The sequence below is a fragment of the Balaenoptera musculus genome, chromosome 9, assembly GCF_009873245.2.
Source record: "Balaenoptera musculus isolate JJ_BM4_2016_0621 chromosome 9, mBalMus1.pri.v3, whole genome shotgun sequence".
Taxonomy (NCBI): domain Eukaryota; kingdom Metazoa; phylum Chordata; class Mammalia; order Artiodactyla; family Balaenopteridae; genus Balaenoptera; species Balaenoptera musculus.
In genome coordinates, this window is record NC_045793.1 from 46,849,697 (window position 1) to 46,869,134 (window position 19,438).

The 19,438-nt window shown below is 51.2% G+C and overlaps 1 protein-coding gene across 1 annotated transcript; it reads left to right on the forward strand.

Moving 5' to 3' along the window:
* The first annotated feature begins 6,563 nt into the window (after positions 1-6,563).
* On the forward strand, positions 6,564-10,889 carry INMT (indolethylamine N-methyltransferase). The gene is given in 4 exon segments (XM_036863751.1): positions 6,564-6,719; positions 8,232-8,439; positions 10,459-10,501; positions 10,503-10,889. Coding segments are annotated over 4 exon segments (792 nt in total). The 5' UTR covers positions 6,564-6,565.
* The last annotated feature ends 8,549 nt before the right edge of the window (positions 10,890-19,438 follow it).

Consider the following 19,438-nt stretch of genomic DNA (forward strand, 5'->3'; position numbering starts at 1 on the left):
GGTAGCTATCCGCACCTCCCCAGGTCAACTCAGGCTCAGGGGTGGTTGCTTCATGGACCACTTCGTGTGCTGGCAGGCAATGTGATGGGTCTCAGGGACCAGAGCAAAAGAAGGCAGCCTAGAGCCCTCAGTCCTTTGCTTTTACTCCCATGCCTGATTATATTGGTTAGCATTAGGTTCAGTTGAGAGTGACAGACAAGGAGGACTTAATAAGGAAGTGCTCAAAGAATGATGGGGACGTGTCAAAAGAACACACAAGCCAGCTGAAAGGGACTCCTACTGGCCAAATCTGTGCATCAGAGTAAGTAATGACAATAATATAGATCATAACCCATTGAATAGAAATAAGAATCCATGAGTCCATATTTACTGTAGGAAAGAAAGAGAGAGAGAGAGAGAAAGGAAGGAAGGAAGGTCCTTACATTTGTATGTCAACTAATAAATGTAGAAAACTGATAGAATTAACAAATCACACAGGCACCTTATGTATTTGCACAAAGGCACCTTTTGTATTAGCAGCAGCCATGATTCCTGGGCTGTGTCTCTTCCCATTCGGAGCTAGAGTAGGGCTGCCAGATAGAATACAGGACACCCAGTTAAATTTGAATTTCAGATGAACAAATAAGACTTATTTCAGATAAGTATGTCCTGTGCAATTTTGGGAACACACTTACCCTAAAAAAAACGTATTTTGTTTCTCTGAAATTCAATTAACTGAGCATCCTATATTTTTAGTTGCCAAATCTGCCAGCCCCAGTCTGGAGGCAGTGGTATACTCAAACTGACGTGTATCATTTCATGAGATCCAACTGTTAAATTTTTAGGAATTTTCTGAGCCGATTGTTAAACCACTGGGAGTTTGAAATCAACCATGGTGGGAGTATTTACACCATGGAAACTGCCGTCATCACAAATCAGTGCTTTTCTTTTTTGAGAACTGGTTGTGAAACATTTACCAATTCTCCACCGTCTAGAAGCTTCCTTGTCTTTAACATAATGAGTCAAGACTCTGAAACCGTGTCCGTGGGTGCTCTACAGTTGCATGGGAAGCACACACCCAGGGCCACCAGGGAAGGCAGCCTCACAGGGACCGATGGTACCAGAAGCACTTCCTGCCCAGGGACTACCTGGCCATCTACTATGGCTTCAGCTGCGGCCTGTTGTCCAAGGCCGAGAGGCTCAAGTTTAACCTGGAGTGTCTCCACAGGACCTTTGGCCGGTGAGCAGAGGGGCCACTTCTGGCAGCCCCTTGAGCATCTCTCCAGGGACCTGGATGGGGGATGGGGGAAAGGTGTCCAAGGCCACCAGCTGGAGTGGAAGCCTGGTCTTCTCTAGGGGCTGCAGGGAGTGGGGGTTGAGGTGGAGGGCTGGCTGGGCCCCACCCCTGTCTTTGGGCAGATGTTATGCAGCAGGTGGGGGGCTGGCTGGGCCCCGCTCCCGTCTTTGGGCAGATGTTATGCAGCAGGTGGGGGGCTGTCTCCCCACAGCTCTGGAGCTGCGTGCTGGACCAGAAAGCGGGAAATGCAGTGAGGAGAGTACAGCACCTGTTCCCAAGCACTCTCCGTTAGCCCCTAGATCTTTGGGGTGGGGCAAGGAAAGCTCTCAAGGTCATCAAGCCCAGCCCTGCCCTGGCACAGACAGGCCTCAGAGACCCCGAGAAGGCCAAGGGCCAACAGTGGGATTGTGGCCGAGTCAGGATACGGCTGTAACGAGGGTCGGGAAAAGCCCTACATGGGGAGTCAGTAGTGCTGGGTGGCGTCTCAGTCCTGCCCCGAACCTGATGGCAGGACCCTCAGCCTCCAAGGGCCTCAACTGAACCATCTGTAAAATGTCTCGAGGCATCTGCCTGCCTCCCAGTCATAACTGTCCTCCCCCTGGTGACACAGTGATTGGGCAATGGCCTCTAGGCTCTCGGGGCCATGACGTCATTCTGCACAGCTGATTGGGGAACAGTGCGGGGGAGCGTCCTGGTGAGGAGGCAGGAGAAGTTTAAGAGGCGGCTGGGCCTGGAGGAGCAGGAGGGTTGGTCGGAGAACAGCCTGGCCAGGTGTGACCCCACAGGCTGAGAGATGGCCCCAAGCCCAGGCTCCGGGCAACATGCTGGAAGTCACACTTCATTGCAGCTTCCAGGCCACCCTCAACTCAGCCTTGGGCCATTTTCCCAGGTCATCATCTCCTTCTCAGCCCAGCTGCCTGTCCCTGTCTACCCTCCCACAGGAAGCCATCCAGGCAAGGCTGGACATGCAGGGGAGGCTCCCAGTTGGCCTTGAACCTAAAGGCCCTACCCCCAGGATGGCCTCTCTGAACACTTCAGCCAGAATCTTCTCCAGACTAGGGCCTGGGGCTCCTGTTCTCTGTCCAGGAGGGCAGCGGTTACACTCCTGGCTGGAAGATATTGGGCCGATTGTTTAATCTTTCTCAGACTCAGTTTTCTAATCTAATTAGTCTAATTAGGGTTCTCCAGAGAAACAGAACCAGCAGGCTGTGTGTGTGTGTGTGTGCACATACAAAATATATATAAAGAGGTTCAGTTTAAGGAGTTGGCTCACACAATTATGGAGTATTATGGAGGCAAAGTCCAAAATCTGCAGGGAGGACCATCAGGCTGGAGAACCAGAAAGGGACAATTCAATGACCACTTCAAGTCTGAGAACCGTCTGCTGGCAAAACTCCCTCTTGCTCAGGGGAGGTCAGTCTTTTGTTCCATTCAGGATTTCAGCTGATTGGATGAGGCCCACCCACATTATGGAGGGCAATCTGCTGTACTCAAAGTCCACCAATTTAAATGTTAATCTCATCCAAAAACACCCTCCCAGAAACATCCAGGATAATTTCTGACCACATACCTGAGCACCAGGGCTCAGCTAATTGGACACACAAAATTAACCATCACAGTACTCCAGGGCGAGTAGCAGGGAGGAGCCATTATCCTAGAGCTGGGACAGAGCTGTACGGAGAGGACCTCCTACAGGTGCCGACAGCAAAGGAGCTGAAGAATAAATACCCAGACTCCCTCTCCTACCTCCCCACAATATCCTGCAAAATCCAGTAGAAATCCAGAGGGCAAGGGAGCCACTAATATAGTCCACATGAGTCAGCCTTCTGGGGCTCACAAGAGATGGAGAAGGATGGAGAGTGGATAGTGAGAGACACATAGAAGATGCCCAGCTTAGCATCTATTAACATTTCCAGAATTGAACTGAGGACATCTATGAACCCAGAACCCCAGCAGTGGGATGTGGGCATCCAGGGGTCTGCCCAGGCGGGGTGAGGGGAGACCACCCTTTCATTCATTCTGCTGCAATTGGGTGTCCTTGAATGGACAGACGAGGCCCACCTCAACTCAGGGCCTCCAGTGACTCCTGCTGCCCAAAGGAATGGATCCAACCCCCCTGGCATTCCAGAGCCTCTACCCTCTGGCCTTCACCACCTCTCCACCAGTTCCACCCTCTCCATCCCAACACACATCTTGACTCTGGCCTAGCCAGGGGCCTTCACAGCACTAGGGTAATCTGCTCAAAGTCAAGTCTTTTATGGATGTGTTCTAAAGAAGGGTTTCTCAATCTCAGCTCCACTGACATTTCAGGCCAGATAATTCCTTATTGGGGTGGGGGACCCAACTGTGCATTGGAGGATCTCTGGCAGCATCCCTGGCCTCTACCCACCAGATGTCAGTAGAACCCTGTCTCTACTGTGACAACCAAACATGTCTCTAGACTTGGCCAGATGACCCGAGGGAGGCAAAGTCACCCCTGGGAGAGAACCACTGTCCTAAGGTTTGCCTTCATCAATTTGACAATATTTTGTTGATGCCAGGGCTGTCTCAGTCCCTTTTAAGAATGTCTGCATCATCTTAAACATCCTTCTGTACTGTGACTTTTGAATAACTCAGGGAAATTTCCATTTAAGAAGACTTCTGCCTTAATTTCAAACACAGGAGCACATTCTCAAGCTATCAAGAAAATAAACTGCTTAAGAGTCGACCAGCTGAGAAAAGAATCAATCTCATTCTCCAGATTAGGAAAACTATCATCTCAGCATCTCCCGCTCTGATACCCCTGTTATCTTTCTTCCCACATGAGCCTGTGGGGTGAAGAAATGATTCCAGAACTTGCAGGGGTAAACAAGACTTTTCTCTGGTGAGTCGTAAGCAGGCACACAGAGCCTCATCTCATACCAAACACCAAAATAAAGGCTAAATATCTTTTTCAAACCATCACAGAAGCTATCACAATTGGATAGCTATCAGATCTCTGGACATGGAAGAATTTTCAAAGCTTAGATAGAAACAAGCTCAAAGGAAAAATAATTTAGCACATTTTATTAAAGAAAAATTAAATATTTGTCCTGCAACAATAAACAGCAAAAGCATTGTTTTCCTTAGAAAAATAATTTGGCAAGTATTTACCTAAATTATTTGTACGAAAAGTTTTAAAAAATTGATCCATTAATCTTATGTCTAGGAATCCAGCCCAAAGCCAGAATCCAAAATACAGAAGAAGCTTATTGCACGAGGATATTAATTATAAGATTATTTATAACAATGAACACCTGTTAAGTCTCTTACCTGTCAACCACTTGGGGAGCAATTAAGTCAAGCTTAATTGGACCTCTGTGTACTGTTTATTAGGCAGCACTAAAAACTGACATTACCAGCTCATTTAGAGTGATACAGAGAAGGGATGCTGACCCCGTGCTGGGACAACCAAGCAGGCATGGGGGGCACACACGGTGACTCTACGGCCCTGTGAAACCACTGCAGGTGCACGTGTCTGGGGACACACTGATAATAAGAAACCCTGGGACAAATATGATACACTCAGTGTCACCAATGATTTTAATCCGCCTAGAATTTATGTTAATTTAGTCTGAATATAACATTCCTTTTTACAAATTGGAGAGAGGTCTAACTTTATTTTCTTCCAACTGGACAGGCAGTTGTGCCATCACCATTTATTATATAATCGACCCTTTTCTCCCTGAGTGGAAATACCACAAGTACAGGTTCTAGTAATATCAGAAGAGGGGGAAATTTGCACTGAAAACAATAAAATAGAGTTTCTATTCTGTTGAAACTCAAAAACCTGAAAAATAAATGTTGATTCTGGGTGGTAGGACTTGGGGCTGTGCGGCTCACATCACAGCGGCCTCAGTATCACCTGGGAACCAGAATCTGCATTTAGCCGGGTCCCCAGGCTATTCCCAGGCACACTAGTTTGAGCAGCACAGCTAAGGGACCTGGATAGACTGTGTAGTATGATGGGGAGAGAATAAGGTTTGGAGCTGGTCTTTATTTTGGCTTTGGACATGGGCCTTCAATCTGTACCTAGACCTAGACTTGCTGCCAGGACCCCCTTCGGAAAAGGCCCATCACCCTCATCCTCCTCATCTCCAACAGGAGGGGGGAGGGTCTCAAGATCCTCTCTACTGATTGTTGTGAAGACGGCAGCGAACGAGGGTGGGGGACACACCTGGCGCATATTACAGGCCAGGGCCCCAGAATTGCCCATTTGCAAAACACACTAGAGTTTGCTACCTGAAATCTCTGATCTTAGATGAATTTTTGAAAGAGATTTGGCAACACTTTTTTATATAAAACTCTTATTTTGAGATCATGTAGATTCACATGCAGCTGTAGAAATAATACAGAGAGATCTACGTATGCTTTACCCAGTTTCCATAATGGTGGCATCTTTCAAAACATAGTAAATATCACAACCAGGATATTGTCACTGATGCAACCCACTGCTCTTATTAATCTTTTCCTAGTTTTACTGGTAGTCATATGTGTGTGAGTGTTTGCATGTATGTGTGTGTGTGTGTGTGCACAAATTCTATGCAATTTAATCACATGTTGTGTTTACGTATGCCAATAGTTTTTAAATGGTTTGTGCAAACAGAGGCTTCCCAACCTTTTCAGGGGCCCTGGTTAAGCTTACTTTTACCCTCAGCAAAATAAAGGATTGATTAAGCAAATAGAGTAAACAGGATTGAAGACAGGGGGAAACATTTAACCAAGCTCAGGACAAACTCTTTTCAAGAGCAAGCTCACTGCCCTGAGTCAGTGAAATCTCAGCCACGTCTGCATCCTGTTTTCCACCCTACGGGTTTTTCCTTTCTTTGTCTCATTTTTCCACCAATCCCAAAGAGGGAAGCATCCTTGACCTACTCCAGATGCTTGGTCTCTCTGTGTCTGTGTCCATCTGTGTCTCTCTCTTAGTTCTGTGGCACTGTCCCTCTGCTTCATGCTCTCCCAACCTTAACCCTCACCAGCAGTACATACATTCAAAACATCACCTCTCAGGAGCCAAATACTGAGAACCCCCAGGAGCACATGTTGGCCACCCTGTTGCATTTCTGTGTTGAGATAATTATCAAACAGATAAACTCCAGCCAGAAAAGCTAACATCGTGGCCTGACTCCAACTATGTGGAATCCGAGCTCCTCCCTGGGAAGGAGGGTCTGTCTAAGAAGATAATGAAACTCCTGATGGGAAGAGGCAGGGAGAGGAAAGTGGACATAACAGGACTGCAGCAATGGGAAACACAGCCAGGTCCCAGCTAGAATGGAGGGCAAGCTGTACACAGGAGAGGACTACAAGAAAGAGTTCGACTCCCAGAACTACTTAAAGACGTACTACACCTTCGATTCAGGCACCGTAGCTGAAAATGAAATCTTTAAATTTAACCTGAAAAACCTCTTTGAAACCTTCTCTTCAGGTGAGTGTCTGGTCTCCATCTCAGGGAGAGACAGGGCTGCACCTGACAGGAAGAGCTGCCAGCGGCAGGGGACCTGTCCTCTGGGACACTGCTCACCAAAGATGTTGCAAAGGCAGCTCAGCCTGTGAACCCATGAGGACCTCTGCTGGGTGGCCACTGAGCGGGACCTAAGCACTGGCCTTAGAAGCCAAAGAGCCAGGCTTGAGTCTATGACAGTCAGTCTCAGTTTCTTCCCCTTGTGAAATGGGAAGGTAACTCCTGAGCTGTGGGGCTCACAGGCTCATGCTGGAGGGGATATGAGACAACAGACATGAGCACACTGCCTGCGTCTGACTATCTCTGCCTGTCTTCCCTTAAAGCTGGGCTTTGTAGCCTTGGCTCATGAATCCCCTTGAAAATCTGAGGAAAGCTCTGGTGCACAGGTGTGCGCGCACACACACACACACACACAGAGTCACACTCCTAATCTTTTACTCAGAATTAAGACAGTTCATGGATACACAAAGCCAAACCACAGCTCAGCTTACAAAACCCTGCTCTTGGGCGTCAGGCTGGGTGATCAGCAGAGATTATCGCCCAGGTTCCTCAGTGCACACAAGGAGAGGCTGAGGTGGGAAAGAGGCGGGTGGCCAGCCCAGGTCAGACTGCCAGTCAGTGGCAGCAGCGAACTTCAAGATCAGTTAACGCAGGGCTGCCATGCACAGTTGGGCAGGGAGTGTACTGAACAATTAGGGGTTACTTAGTCACTCAGCAAACATTGCCTTACTATGTAATCAGTGCCAAGAATGGTATATTAAGCAATGTCCACAGAAACACAGGGGAAAGAAAGCTTAAGGCTCACAGAGACATCTGAAGAGACTTTCTAGAGGAGGGACCAGCACTAACCCTTGAAAAATAGACAGTTGTGTTTCAATGGAGCGTGGAGGAGGGAGGAAGCAGGGAGAAGAGGGCAGTGCACTAAGTGCTACTCTGAGGCAAAGATCCTTCCCCTCAACTCATCACCGGATCCCCTTGCCTCCCCTGATTGGCTGAGCCAGTTTTGAACCCACTGGCTCAGGTCTTATCCCTTATCAGAAACTCTGTCTTCTGCAACGAGGAGGTGGGAGAGTGGGCCATGGGGGGATCACTCTCACCACTGTTTTAAACCCAAAGTCAGAAGACTGTTGGAAATAAGCCAGTTCCAACCAAGAAGTCAATCTGAAACCTGCCCAGAAGTGCAGAACTTGTCCTATCAGGCCTCTGGTAGCAACCCTTGGGGCAGCAGGGGGACGTGGTGTGTGCCAGGCTATGCCCCACCCACCAGCTGTCACCCCCTGAGCCCCAGGCGTGGGGGTCTGGACTCCCCACACAGCCTGGCTGCTACCCAAGGCAGGGTCGGGTCCCCTGTGAGCCACCCTCCCCTGCTGGCAAGCCCTGGGGCAGGGCAAAGCCTGGCATCTCCATCCACCACAGCTGGGCCTGGAGTAGGGTGTCCCCCGCTCCCACGCACCTGGAAAACACTGTCTCCTGCAGCAGGAGTGAGAGGTGTCGTACTGATCAACACTGGCCCAGGCCCCACCATCTACCAGCTGCTCTCAGCCTGTGAAGCCTTCCGGGAGATCATCGCCTCAGACTACTCGGAGCAGAACCCCCGGGAGGTGAAGAAGTGGCTGAAGAAGGAGCCAGGGGCCTACGACTGGTCCCCAGCCATGCAATACGTGTGTGAGCTGGAGGGAGACAGGTACCCACGGCCACCATCCCGCTCAGATGAGGTCTCCCCATCACCTGCAGGCCAGAGCCTGAACCTGCCACCCTGCTTCACCTGCCACTTCCCTACAGGTTCTTCCTGACCTGGGTCTCTGACCCAGAGCACCTCCCTCTCTTTGAGTGAGTCCTGCCTCCAGCCTCAGAGCTGCCTGTGCTCTTAGCTTTGGTTGCCCTACTGGGCTCTCCATACTTTGTATCCCACCCATCCTGCAGGACCAGCTTCAGTCCCGCCTCCTCCTGGAAGCCTCCCCTGATTGCTCTAGCCCACACAGATCTCACTTTCCTCTGGTGCAGCTTCTCCTTAACCCTAATGTTGGAGGGGAACTTGTTATGGGAAGACATGGGGTCCAAGGAATCCCCCTGAAGCACTCCTACGAAATCCCACAGACCAACAGCATTGACCCCTCCAGGCACCTTCCCCATCCAATTCACAGAGAGGGAACCCATCTACCAGAGCCCCATGGGGGACAGGCAGGATGCTGGCCCTGATTTTGCAACTGAGGAAACTGAGGCCCAGACATGGAGAGTGGCCTCTAGGCCACCTTAGAGCCAGGACAAAGATCAGAGTTTAAATTCCTGACCCATCCTTGGGCCATGGGGCTCTGACCTAGTTATAGGTAGGGGCAACCTGAAGTGGGACAGAGCTGGAGGGTCTCTAAGCATAGGGTCTCCACATCAACCCAGCCTGGGCTTCATTCATTCCTGTCATCATTCACGGAGAGCATTCTGATGGTCACTCCTGCTTCTAGGTACTGGGACTATTACAGTGAACAGACAAAGTCTCAGCCCCAAGGAGCTCACATTCTAGTAGGGAAGACAACACAACCAAGCTAGAGAGAGGTAGATATTCAGGGAAAAACAAGTGTTCTAGAGAAGAATCTTCAGCTGAGTAGAGGCCTACAAGAGGTAGGGGTGCTGTGTTAGGTGGAATGGTGTCTTAATCACCTCGGGCTGCCATAGAAATGCCATAGACCCAGTGGCTTAAACAAAGACATTCATTTCTTACAGTTCTGGAGACTGGAAGTTCAAGATCAGGTCTGGTGAGGGCCCTTTTCCTGGCTGGTAGACAGCCGTCTTCTTGTTGTGTCCTCACAAGAAGGAAAAGGAAAGTCAGCAAGCTCCCTAGTGTGTCTTCTTTTAAAAGGCACAAATCCCACCATGAGAGTCCCCATCCTCATGATCTCATCTACCTCTAATTACCTGCCAAAGGCTCCATCTCCAAATACCATCACATTCATGTTAGGGTTTCAGCATATGATTATGAGGGGGGCACAATTCCATCCACAGCAGATGGTAAGAGGAGGCCTCTCCAAGGAGAAGCCCTTGCAGCAGCTTCCTGGGTGAGGTGAAGGAGGAAGGATGTGCAGATCTGGGGAAAGAGAGTGTCAGGCAGAGGGGACAGCAAGGGCCAAGGCCCAGCAATGGGAAAGCGCATGTTTAACAAAGCACATTTAAAGGGTCAAGGGCTGCAGGGAGGAGGCATGTGGATATGTTGCTTAATGGGTACAAAGTTTCAGTATGGGGTGATAAAAAATTTTGGAAGCAGACAGTAGTGATAGTTGCACACATTGTGAATGCAATTAATGCCCCTGAATTGTACATTTAAAGTGATTTAAATGGCAAGTTTTTGTTATATATATTTTACAACTTGAAAAATTAATAAGGCAATGTATCAAAAATTGAATTATTTTGAATTATCAAGAAGAAAGATAAATAGAAGGAGAGGAAGGAGGAAGTGGACAAAGAGGAAGAAGGAAGAATCAAATGTCAAATCCCCTGTCACCTACTAGCTGTGTAGCCTTGAGCAAATCACTCAACCTCTCTGTGCCTCAGTTTCCTCATCTGTATAATGGGGGAAATACGATCTCCCTCAAAGAGTTGCTCGACAGGTTAAATTATGGGCCTTGCCCATAGGGAGCCCCTGCATAGAGGGTGAGGGGTGGAGAGATGTTGTCATAACTTTCATCATCACCTCCATGACCCTCCTCCACAGGAGCAAGTGGCAGGAGAAGGAGGCCCGTCTCCGAAGGACAGCGACGCCGGTTACTGAAGTGTGACGCGAACCAGCCACACCCACTGGGGCCCGCCCAGGTGCCACCAGTTGACTGCGTGCTGACCCTGCTGGCCCTGGAGTGCGCCTGCCATGACGTGGACGCCTACCGGGCGGCCGGGCGAGGCCTGGTCAGCCTGCTGAAGCCGGGCGGGCATCTGGACACCGCGGTAGCCCTGCGCACCCAGCGCTATATGGTGGGCGCCAAGAAGTTCTTTGGGCTCCACCTGGAGAAGGAGACGGTGGAGAAGGCCTTGCAGGAGGCCGGCTGCCAGGTGCTGAGGTGCCAGTACTCCCCCGTCAGCTACTCAGAGGCCCACTGCATCAATGAGGGCATCTGCTTTGTGGTCGCCCGCAAGGGTCCCGGGGCCTGAGGCCAGCCTGGCAGAGAGGGCCTGCCCCAGAAGGGAAGTCAGGGCCAGCGTTTCTTAGAGTCTCACTCCACAGCCCCCTAATGCAGGGCCAGGCTGAACTCTACCCCTTCATTCTTATTACTATGTCCCAAGATCACAGGTGAAAAGCAGGGTCTCCCTGCCCCCAGCCCAGGGATCTGTCCCCCACACCCTTTTCTGGCTCATACTGCACCAAAATATCAGGAAAATAAAGTGGCTCAGCTAGATATTGTCTTAATTTGGTTCCTCCCCCCACCACCCCGAAGCAGACCCTCAGACAAGGATTTGAAAGCAAAGGAAACACCAATAGGAGCGTGGGAAGGAAAGCAGGGAAGGCAGGCAGACAGGCAGGTAATAAAGGGTGTGTCATCAAGCCCGTCACCACTGTGGGCAACTGGAGATCACCTGTGGGGGGGCTTCAGAGTCTCCCCACTCCAGGAAGTTGGGGCATTTGTCCACCAACTCCCAGGGTTGTGGTTGAGGGCTGCCCAGGGTGCATTAATTGGCCAGGATTTTTGAGCCTGCCTATCATGTGCAACATGGAGAGAGACACTCAGACAAAGACTTGCAGGGCTGGTCCCTGGAAGTTGGAGGGTGGGACTGGTCTGGGCAGCCTGGCGCTTCTGCTGGAGGAACAGGACCTCAGGTTCCCAAAGCCCAAAGGCATCTGCAAGAACTAGATGATTTCCGGGCCAAACTCCTATTCCCCCTTGGGTGGGAAAACCAAGATCTGGGAGGAGAGGTGACTGGTTCCTGATGGCTCAGTGAGTCCACTGCCGAGCCAGAACCGGAGCCGCGGGCCAGGTTAGGATGGACCTGGATGGGGGGTGGAGCTGCCGGGAGAGGGTACAAAGTGAGACCTGGAGAACCCGGGGGAGGCAGGGGCCTGTACCCAGCCCGTGGACTCTGTGCTCCTCATTCTTTCTTCCTGAGGTCACCCCATGGGCCCAGTACCCTGGGCTTAGGAGGGGAACCAGAGGTCCAAGGCAGCTCCCCCAGAATATCTGTGAAGTGAGGTTACTATGGACCTGGCAGGTGATGGAGCCCCAGGGAGTGGTCAGCTGTACTAGGCCAGGCAGGGAGACTCAGGCTGCTCCATCCATATGACCAAGAAAACAAGCTCTTGGAGCTTTGGGAAGACCTGGGTTACATCCCTAGAAGAAACTTCACGAAGTCGTGTGTCTCTCGAGACACTCCTTGCCCACACAGCCGGCCAGCTCACACCCCAGCCAGCTCCTGACCCTGGGCTGACATGTTCTCTCTGGGATGTGGGAGAGTGTCGGCCTTTCTCCAGCAAAGCCTGGCTCATACAAAGCCCTTCATGCTCTCTGACCTAGGGCATGGGCCCCTCACAGCTCCCAGCGTCTACATTAGTCCATGCTCCATCAAGCAGTCTCCCAGAGCAACTGCAGTCAAGCCCCCCTGCCCTGGTGGAGCCGTGGGCCTCGGGAAAAGGTCCCAACAGGTAACGGCCCACGAGGCTCTCCACAACCTGGCTGCAGCCACCAAGCAGGGCTCCCTGAACGTCCAGCCACCTCCCACCTGCACGTCCTCGCTACAGAAACCCGTCCTCTCTCCTCCAGCCCATGCCCCAGCTCTAGACAGCTTCCAACAAGGTGTCCAGGACACAGCAGTGACAGGGAGAAGGGCTGAGCCAGGGCTCTTCACCCAGACAAAAGGGCAGCCTCCATTTGCTAACCTGCTGCTAAAGCCCAGTGTTTTCCAAACTGCTTCTATTGTGTTCCTGGGGGTCCCTGAGCCCTAAGGCAGAGGGCAGCAGCAGGACAGTCCTCCCCCTTCCAATGTCAGCTGGGACGTGGGCTGCTGACAGGAGAGAGGGGGCAATGTGAGGCGGCAATGGCGCCCCATGACCACCAGAGGGCAGTGCAGGGCAGAAAGCTGCCGGCAGACGTGCAAGGAGAGCAGATTTCAGGGGTTAGCTTGTAAAGAAAATTCCATGCTTGGGCCCCTTTTTGGCTCAGTTGGGTCCTGCCAGGCCTCACCGAGCCCAGAGCCATAACCAGACCCCTCAGAGGAGCCTGGAAACCATTGGACAGGAAGAGCCTCCATGATACCAGGACTTGCTGTCTCTGTGGGTCCTGGACACTGCATGTCAGCTGGGGCCCAGGAGACTAGGGCTTTGCAAACTAATGTGCATGTGAGTCACCTGGGGACCTTGTTAAAGTATGGATTCTGATCCAATAGGTCCAGTGCAGTAGGGCCTGAGAGTCTGCATTCTCAACAAGCCTCAAACTATCCTGATGCTTCTGGTCCAAAGGCCATACTTTGAAGATCAAGGCATTCAGGAATGCATCTTGATTTCTGCTTTCCCCCTGAGTAACAGGGTTCCTGGGCACACCTTGGAGTTGGCACACCTAACTTTCTGGCCCCTAGCTCCAGGTGAGAGTGGGAGGAGGCCCAGCACTCCCCCCAGAAAACATCCCCGGTTCCCCTTCTCCTAACCCAGGCCTGGTGGGCTCTCCTCCCTGTGCTCTTTGACAGCCTTCTCCTCCAGATGGAAGTCCTCAGGGAATGGTCTGAGGGAGCCCCCAGACTCCTCACTCAGCAGGATTTGCTGCTGCTGAGGTCGGCATGTGTTTCAAATAACTAGATGCCTGCCAGCCAGCCCTTCATGGCTAAGACACCCCTCAACCCTCCACATCACCTGCCCTCCTCTGAGCTCCTAAGAGGCAGAGGGGACGGGGTGGATTAACATGAGGACCAAAGATGCAAAGTGGCTTCCACAAAGGCACTGCCCTTCAACGTTCCCAGCAAGAGTCCCTCAAAGAAGGCTGGGGGCTTGGGCTGGGGTTCTCACCCTGGATACGCATGGAGTCACCCAGGGAGCTGGAACCTTCCTGCAGCCTGGGAACTCCCCCAGACCAACTACATCAGAAGCTCTGGGTTGAGGGACCCAGGCCTCGGTATTTCATAACACCCTCCCTGGGATTCGAGTGTGTAACCCAGATGGAGAACTACTCACCTGGGCCGCTGCTCATGAACCACCTGGGGCTCTAATAAAATGCATATTCTGAGTTGATAGGTCTGAGATGGGCTGAGAATTTGCATTTCTAACGTGTCCCCAGGTGATGCCTCTGCTGCTAATCCCAGAAGCAGTCTGGGAAACAAGACTACAGACAGGGGGACCTCCTCTCGTCCCCCCAGCCTGGGCCCGTGCTAGCTGGGGGAGGGGGACTGAGGAACACAATAAAGTGGTCCAAGTGCAAAGCAAAGCAATGACCCCCGATGGACCACATCCTTCAGACCTGGGGTATTGAATGATTCACAAAAGCCTTCTGAATCAGCAAAGCCAGATCGCTCTGTGCTGCCTCTACTAATATGTCATTGGGAGCATCCAAGAGTCACTCATTCCTTCTAGAAGTTCATCCACAGAGCAACTCTCTGTATTTTAGCCCCACTTGCTCTCCTGCCCTCCCGACTACAGTGTCCAGCCACCTCCACTTGCCAGACCTCAGCCCCTCTAACTCAGCAGGTGCAATGGCAAAGTCCCCATCCCCCATCCCTGCTCCTCCTCCCCCGTCCCCACCCCAGTGAGGACACTTCCGCCCATGCCCTCACCCATCCCAACCTCCTTCCTCTCTCACCATCGGTTGTCACCCTGGCTCACCCAGGCCTCTTCATGTTACCTCCTAAACAACTCTTCAAATCCACCCAACTGCTCTCAACCCCATCGCTGCCTGAACCCAGCTATATTATCCTCACTTCAATTCTGCCATGCATTCCTGACCGGTCCCAGCCACCATATCTGCCGTTTTGTGCCTGTTTTTTATCTTCTCCACCAGCCAATGAACTCCTTGGAGCACACAGGGCCTGCCACACAGGAGGGGTTTGATAAATGCTGCCTGCATGAAGGAAAGAGTCAGGGGCCCTGGTGTCCAGTCCTGGCTCTGTTCACTCACTTGCTGACCTTTGGCAAGAACTTTCTTTCCCCTGGCATCACGCTCCTCATCTGAAATGGTACCCAAAGATGCTTAAACATCAGTTCTGAGATCCCTGTGAGGGGATGTGATATTCTGTAGCTTACTCCTCCCCAGAAGCCAGGAGGGTCAGCTGAGTGTCCCAGGAGAGAACAGCCATGGGGCCCCCTGAGCCCAGGAGTGACCCTTTTTTCTCTCCCTCTCTCCTCACCACCAGCCAAGCCCTTCCCTGAACCTGGACGTCCCAGCCTGAGAAGGGTCAGGGCTCCCCCACCCGCAGACTCTGGGCAGCAGGATGGGCATCAGAGGGAGCTTGTGAGAAATGCAGACTCTCAGATCCCAGCCCCAACCTTCTGAAGCAGACCTGCACTTTAACAAGATCCCCAGGGGCTTCTCATGCATTACAACCTGAAAAGCCCTGATTTAGAAATGCAGAGATGAAGACAGGGTGCTGGGGGGGAGGAAGGGCAGAGGAGGGGGAGCAGGTCTCCTTCCCAGCAGCCTCCTCTCTGGCCTTCCTCACCCTCCTGTCTCAGCTCAGTGGTTGGGGGTCCCCGCCTCCCCACACAGAGCACATTCTCCCTCCTCACCCCCTCCATTCCCACCACATCACCCATTTCTTCCTTCACGGCACATGTTTTTCTCTTTCCTGTCTCCATCCCCTTCCCCCCCTGGAAAGGACGTTCTCTCCTTCTCTGATGTACCCCCCGTGCCCATCACGTGGTACCAGCTGCACAAGTATTGCTGACTAAAGAAGTTGACTGTGTGAAACTTACGATTATGGACTTCACCCTCTGAACTTCAAAGCTGCCAAAACCATCTAATCCAGCAGCTTTGTCCCATTCTTTACATTTCAAATGGGCCAGAATCCAACAACTTTGTACTTCAGGCAGAACATCGAGATTTCAAAAAGCATGTACCAGGGTGGGGTAGATTGCAAAACGGACCAAAATTCTTCCCTTTCCAGCAGGCAACTTGTCTTTGCCAATGACTTGGCTACTCCTCCCACCGGGAGGTCACATCTATTCCTCCTCCTCACTTCCCCACTCCCAGTCTGGGCTTGGCCATGTGTCTTGCTTTGGTCAGTACAGCATCAGCAAAAGCGATGCTGGCAGGGGCTTGAAAAGCACTTGCACATGGGGCTTGTTCCATCTCTCGCTCCTTGGTATTTACCCAAGAGAGTTGAAAATGTATGTCCACACAGACACCTGTACACAGATGCCGATACCAGCTTTGTTCATAATTGCCCAAACTTGGAAGCAACCGAGATGTCATTCAGTAGGTGAATGGATGAATATACTGTGGTCCATCCAGATAATGGAATACTATTTGGTGCTAAAAAATAATGATCTCTCAAGCCCTGAAAGTCATGCAGGAACCTTAAATCATATAAGTGAAAGAAGCCCATCGGAAAAGGCTACATAGTCCATGATTTCAATTCTATGATGACATCCTGGAAGGGGCAAAACTATGGAAACAGTAAAAGGATCAACTTTTGCAGGGATGGGGGAAAGGAAGGATTAATAGGCTGAGCACAGAGGATTTTTAAGGCAGTGAAACTACTCTGTATGGTACTGTAATGGTGGATACGTGTCTTTACATACAGTTGTCAAAACCCATAGAATGTACCCCAAGAGTGAACCAAATGAAAACTGTGGACTTTTTGAGTGATAATCATGTATCAGTATAGATTCACTGATTGCAACAAACGTACCCATCTAGGGGCGGATGTTGATAGTGGGGGAAGTTGAGGGACAGGGGGAAAGTGGGAACCCTCTGTACTTTCTGTTCAATTTCGCTGTGAACCTGAGACTGCTCTAACAAAGTCTCTTTTTTAAAAAAGTGCTCATACACTGGAGCTTTTTTCCTCTCTTGCTGCTCTGGGGAACCCTGTGACTTGGAGCATGTCGAAAAGCTCAGGTGGCCTCTGGATCCCGGTGGCCATGCCTGCTGCCCCAGCTGATATGGAGCCAACTGCCAGATAAACGAGCGAGGGCCTCCCCGACAGACCGTCAGCCCAGCCAAGGTGCCAACTGAGTGCAGAGAGTAGCCAAACCAGCCCTGCCCAGCAGCCCTGCCCAGCCAACTCACAGGATCATGAAATAAAAATAAATGCTTCTCGTTTTCAGTCTCTAATGTTGGGGGTAAGTGGCTACCACACAAAAAATAACTGAAACAGATTTTTCAATTAAAGTGGCAGAGCAAACACACATTTGAGCTCTATCTGTTCTGAAACCCCACTAAAATGACAGTAAACATTACTTAACACCATAAACCCACAAGGACAAACTGGAAAGGAGATGACAGCACCACGATTTTGAAAGCTGGGGGTCAGCCTGATTAGTGGTCCCTAACTTAGCTGCATCAGAAGCCCGCAGTGGTGGATGTGGATAAGCAACACGATTTGCTTTAGGAGACTGGGCTGGCTGCTTCTGGAGAAGGCAGATCAAGTGGGCTGACTGTGGGCGCACAACAGGAGGACTACTGAACACTGTGTGGGACAAGGCCAGGTGCTCACACCCCTGCTCATCAACCCAGTGCAGCTGGCACTCCTCGCCCACACACACAGGACCAAGGTGGGTTCTCAGAGAGGGCGGCTGGACCATGAACTACGAGTGGATGGGAGAAGCACCATCCTGAAAATAAAAGGATTATGAAGACTTACAGGCTGAATATCAAGGCCATCCCCTGCCCCGGGGCTTCTTCCCTCTTACTCAGCTTCCAGAATGCCTGCTGCTAAGTGATTTTTCCTCTAGCAGGAGGCCCGGTGGAGGGGGTGTTCTCTGGAGAATCTGACCAAGGCAAGAGAAATTGACTTAAGGTGTCCTATTGACCTAAGAAATCGACATGGGTTGTCCCCCAACAAATAGCTCAGCCAGATCCCCCCTGCTATGAGTACAGAGCTTCTAACCTCTGCAGTGCCCCTCTCCAAGTATGAGCAGACAGCTAAGGATTGCCACACATGTGAGGAGAACCTAATCACTAGAGAACAAAACAACAGGAAAAAAAGCAACATGGAAGAAACAGATTGTGTAGGAAGAAGAAATTTACATCATAATTACTGGCATCTACAAGGAACAGGTTCTGTCCTGCTGGGGCCAAATCAGGGCTTAAAATAGCAGGAAATCCAGAAATCCAGGAAAAGCAAATGTAAGCTTAAGCAGAGGAGGCTGGAATTCTGGAAGGGAAGGGTCCTCCACCCCAGCCCCTCACACCCCACATGGGAAGATAACAAAAATTCCTCCAAACTTCCTTAGGGGTCACCTGACGTGACCTAACACTCCAGCCACATTGACCTTACTGTTCCCAAACCTCGGCCCTCCCTGCCTCAGGATCTTTGCATGTGCTGTTTACTCTGCTTTGCATGCCTTTGGCCTTGGCTGTGGCCATATTTGGTAGATCCTCCCCTTAGCTCTAAACCCAGGTAGTTTATCTGCTCCACCTAGAGCATCTTTCCTTCCCCCTCCACCACCAGCACGGTGCCACATGGTTTTGCAAGGCTCTGTGGACCCGTCATCTTGTTTGCCACAAGTCTGTGAGCTCCATCAGGTTGGGGACAGGTCTTAACTACTTCTGTACACCCAGGGCTGGAACATGGCATGTTAACATGGGAATCAGCACAAATGAGCACATTTCTCAGTTAGCCATTGTCCGCTGAGCTAATCATCACTGGACACAGCCCTCAATTGTCCTCCCCATCGAGAGTGGAGGTCAAAGGCATCACTACGTGGGTTTCAATCCTGATCCCGACACTCAGATATATGAACCTGGGCAAGTTAGTTAAGCTCCCTCCCACGCTGTTTCATCATATACAAAATGCGGTAACAGTGGAGATGAAATGAGTTCATATATAATAGTAAGCGCTCAGCATCTCGTCTGGTGCAAGGTAAACGCTATGAAGTGTTGGCTGTTGTCAGGACTCCTTCCCTTTTAATTCCACTCATGTCCAGTGAGCACAGAGGAGGAACCTCCCACCCTGCTGGGCATCCAGGGATCAATCAGTGGCTCAGTCAGAGGTGGTTGGAGGGTGGGCTCCAGCACTCAAAACCAGGGGGCTCCCAAGGAGGTCCGTAGGGATTTAGGGAACCCCAAGGAAGTCAGTGGGCCCTGAGGGACCTCCCCTGAAGGCAAGGGGAGGGCACAGAGCTTGACCCTGAAGAAGGAAGATGAGGAGGACATCACCTTTCCAGGATGACACAATCACAGGAAGGAGGGGGAGATACCTGGCGTGTGCAGGTGAGGTAGCGTCATGAGGAGACTATGATAGGAGAGGAAGCTGAGGCGTGAGTGGGGACAGAGCCCAGCTGGGCTGGATGGATGGGATGGGCGACTGGCTGGATTGGGATGTCGCTGTGGTGGTCGGCACCGTGCAGGCAGCCCTGGGCTCCTGCTTCAGCGCCTGCCCTGGTCACAGACAGCCTTGCAAAGGCCATTGAGCTCTCTGAGGACCGGAACAGGAAGTGGAGCCCAGCACCCTGACAAACACCAAAGAACAAGCGTGCATACCTTGGGAATTCTTGAACTTGGAATCCAGACTGGGAGTGGCAAATAGTCATGGAATGCTTGAGTCTTAGAATCCAACTTACAGGTACA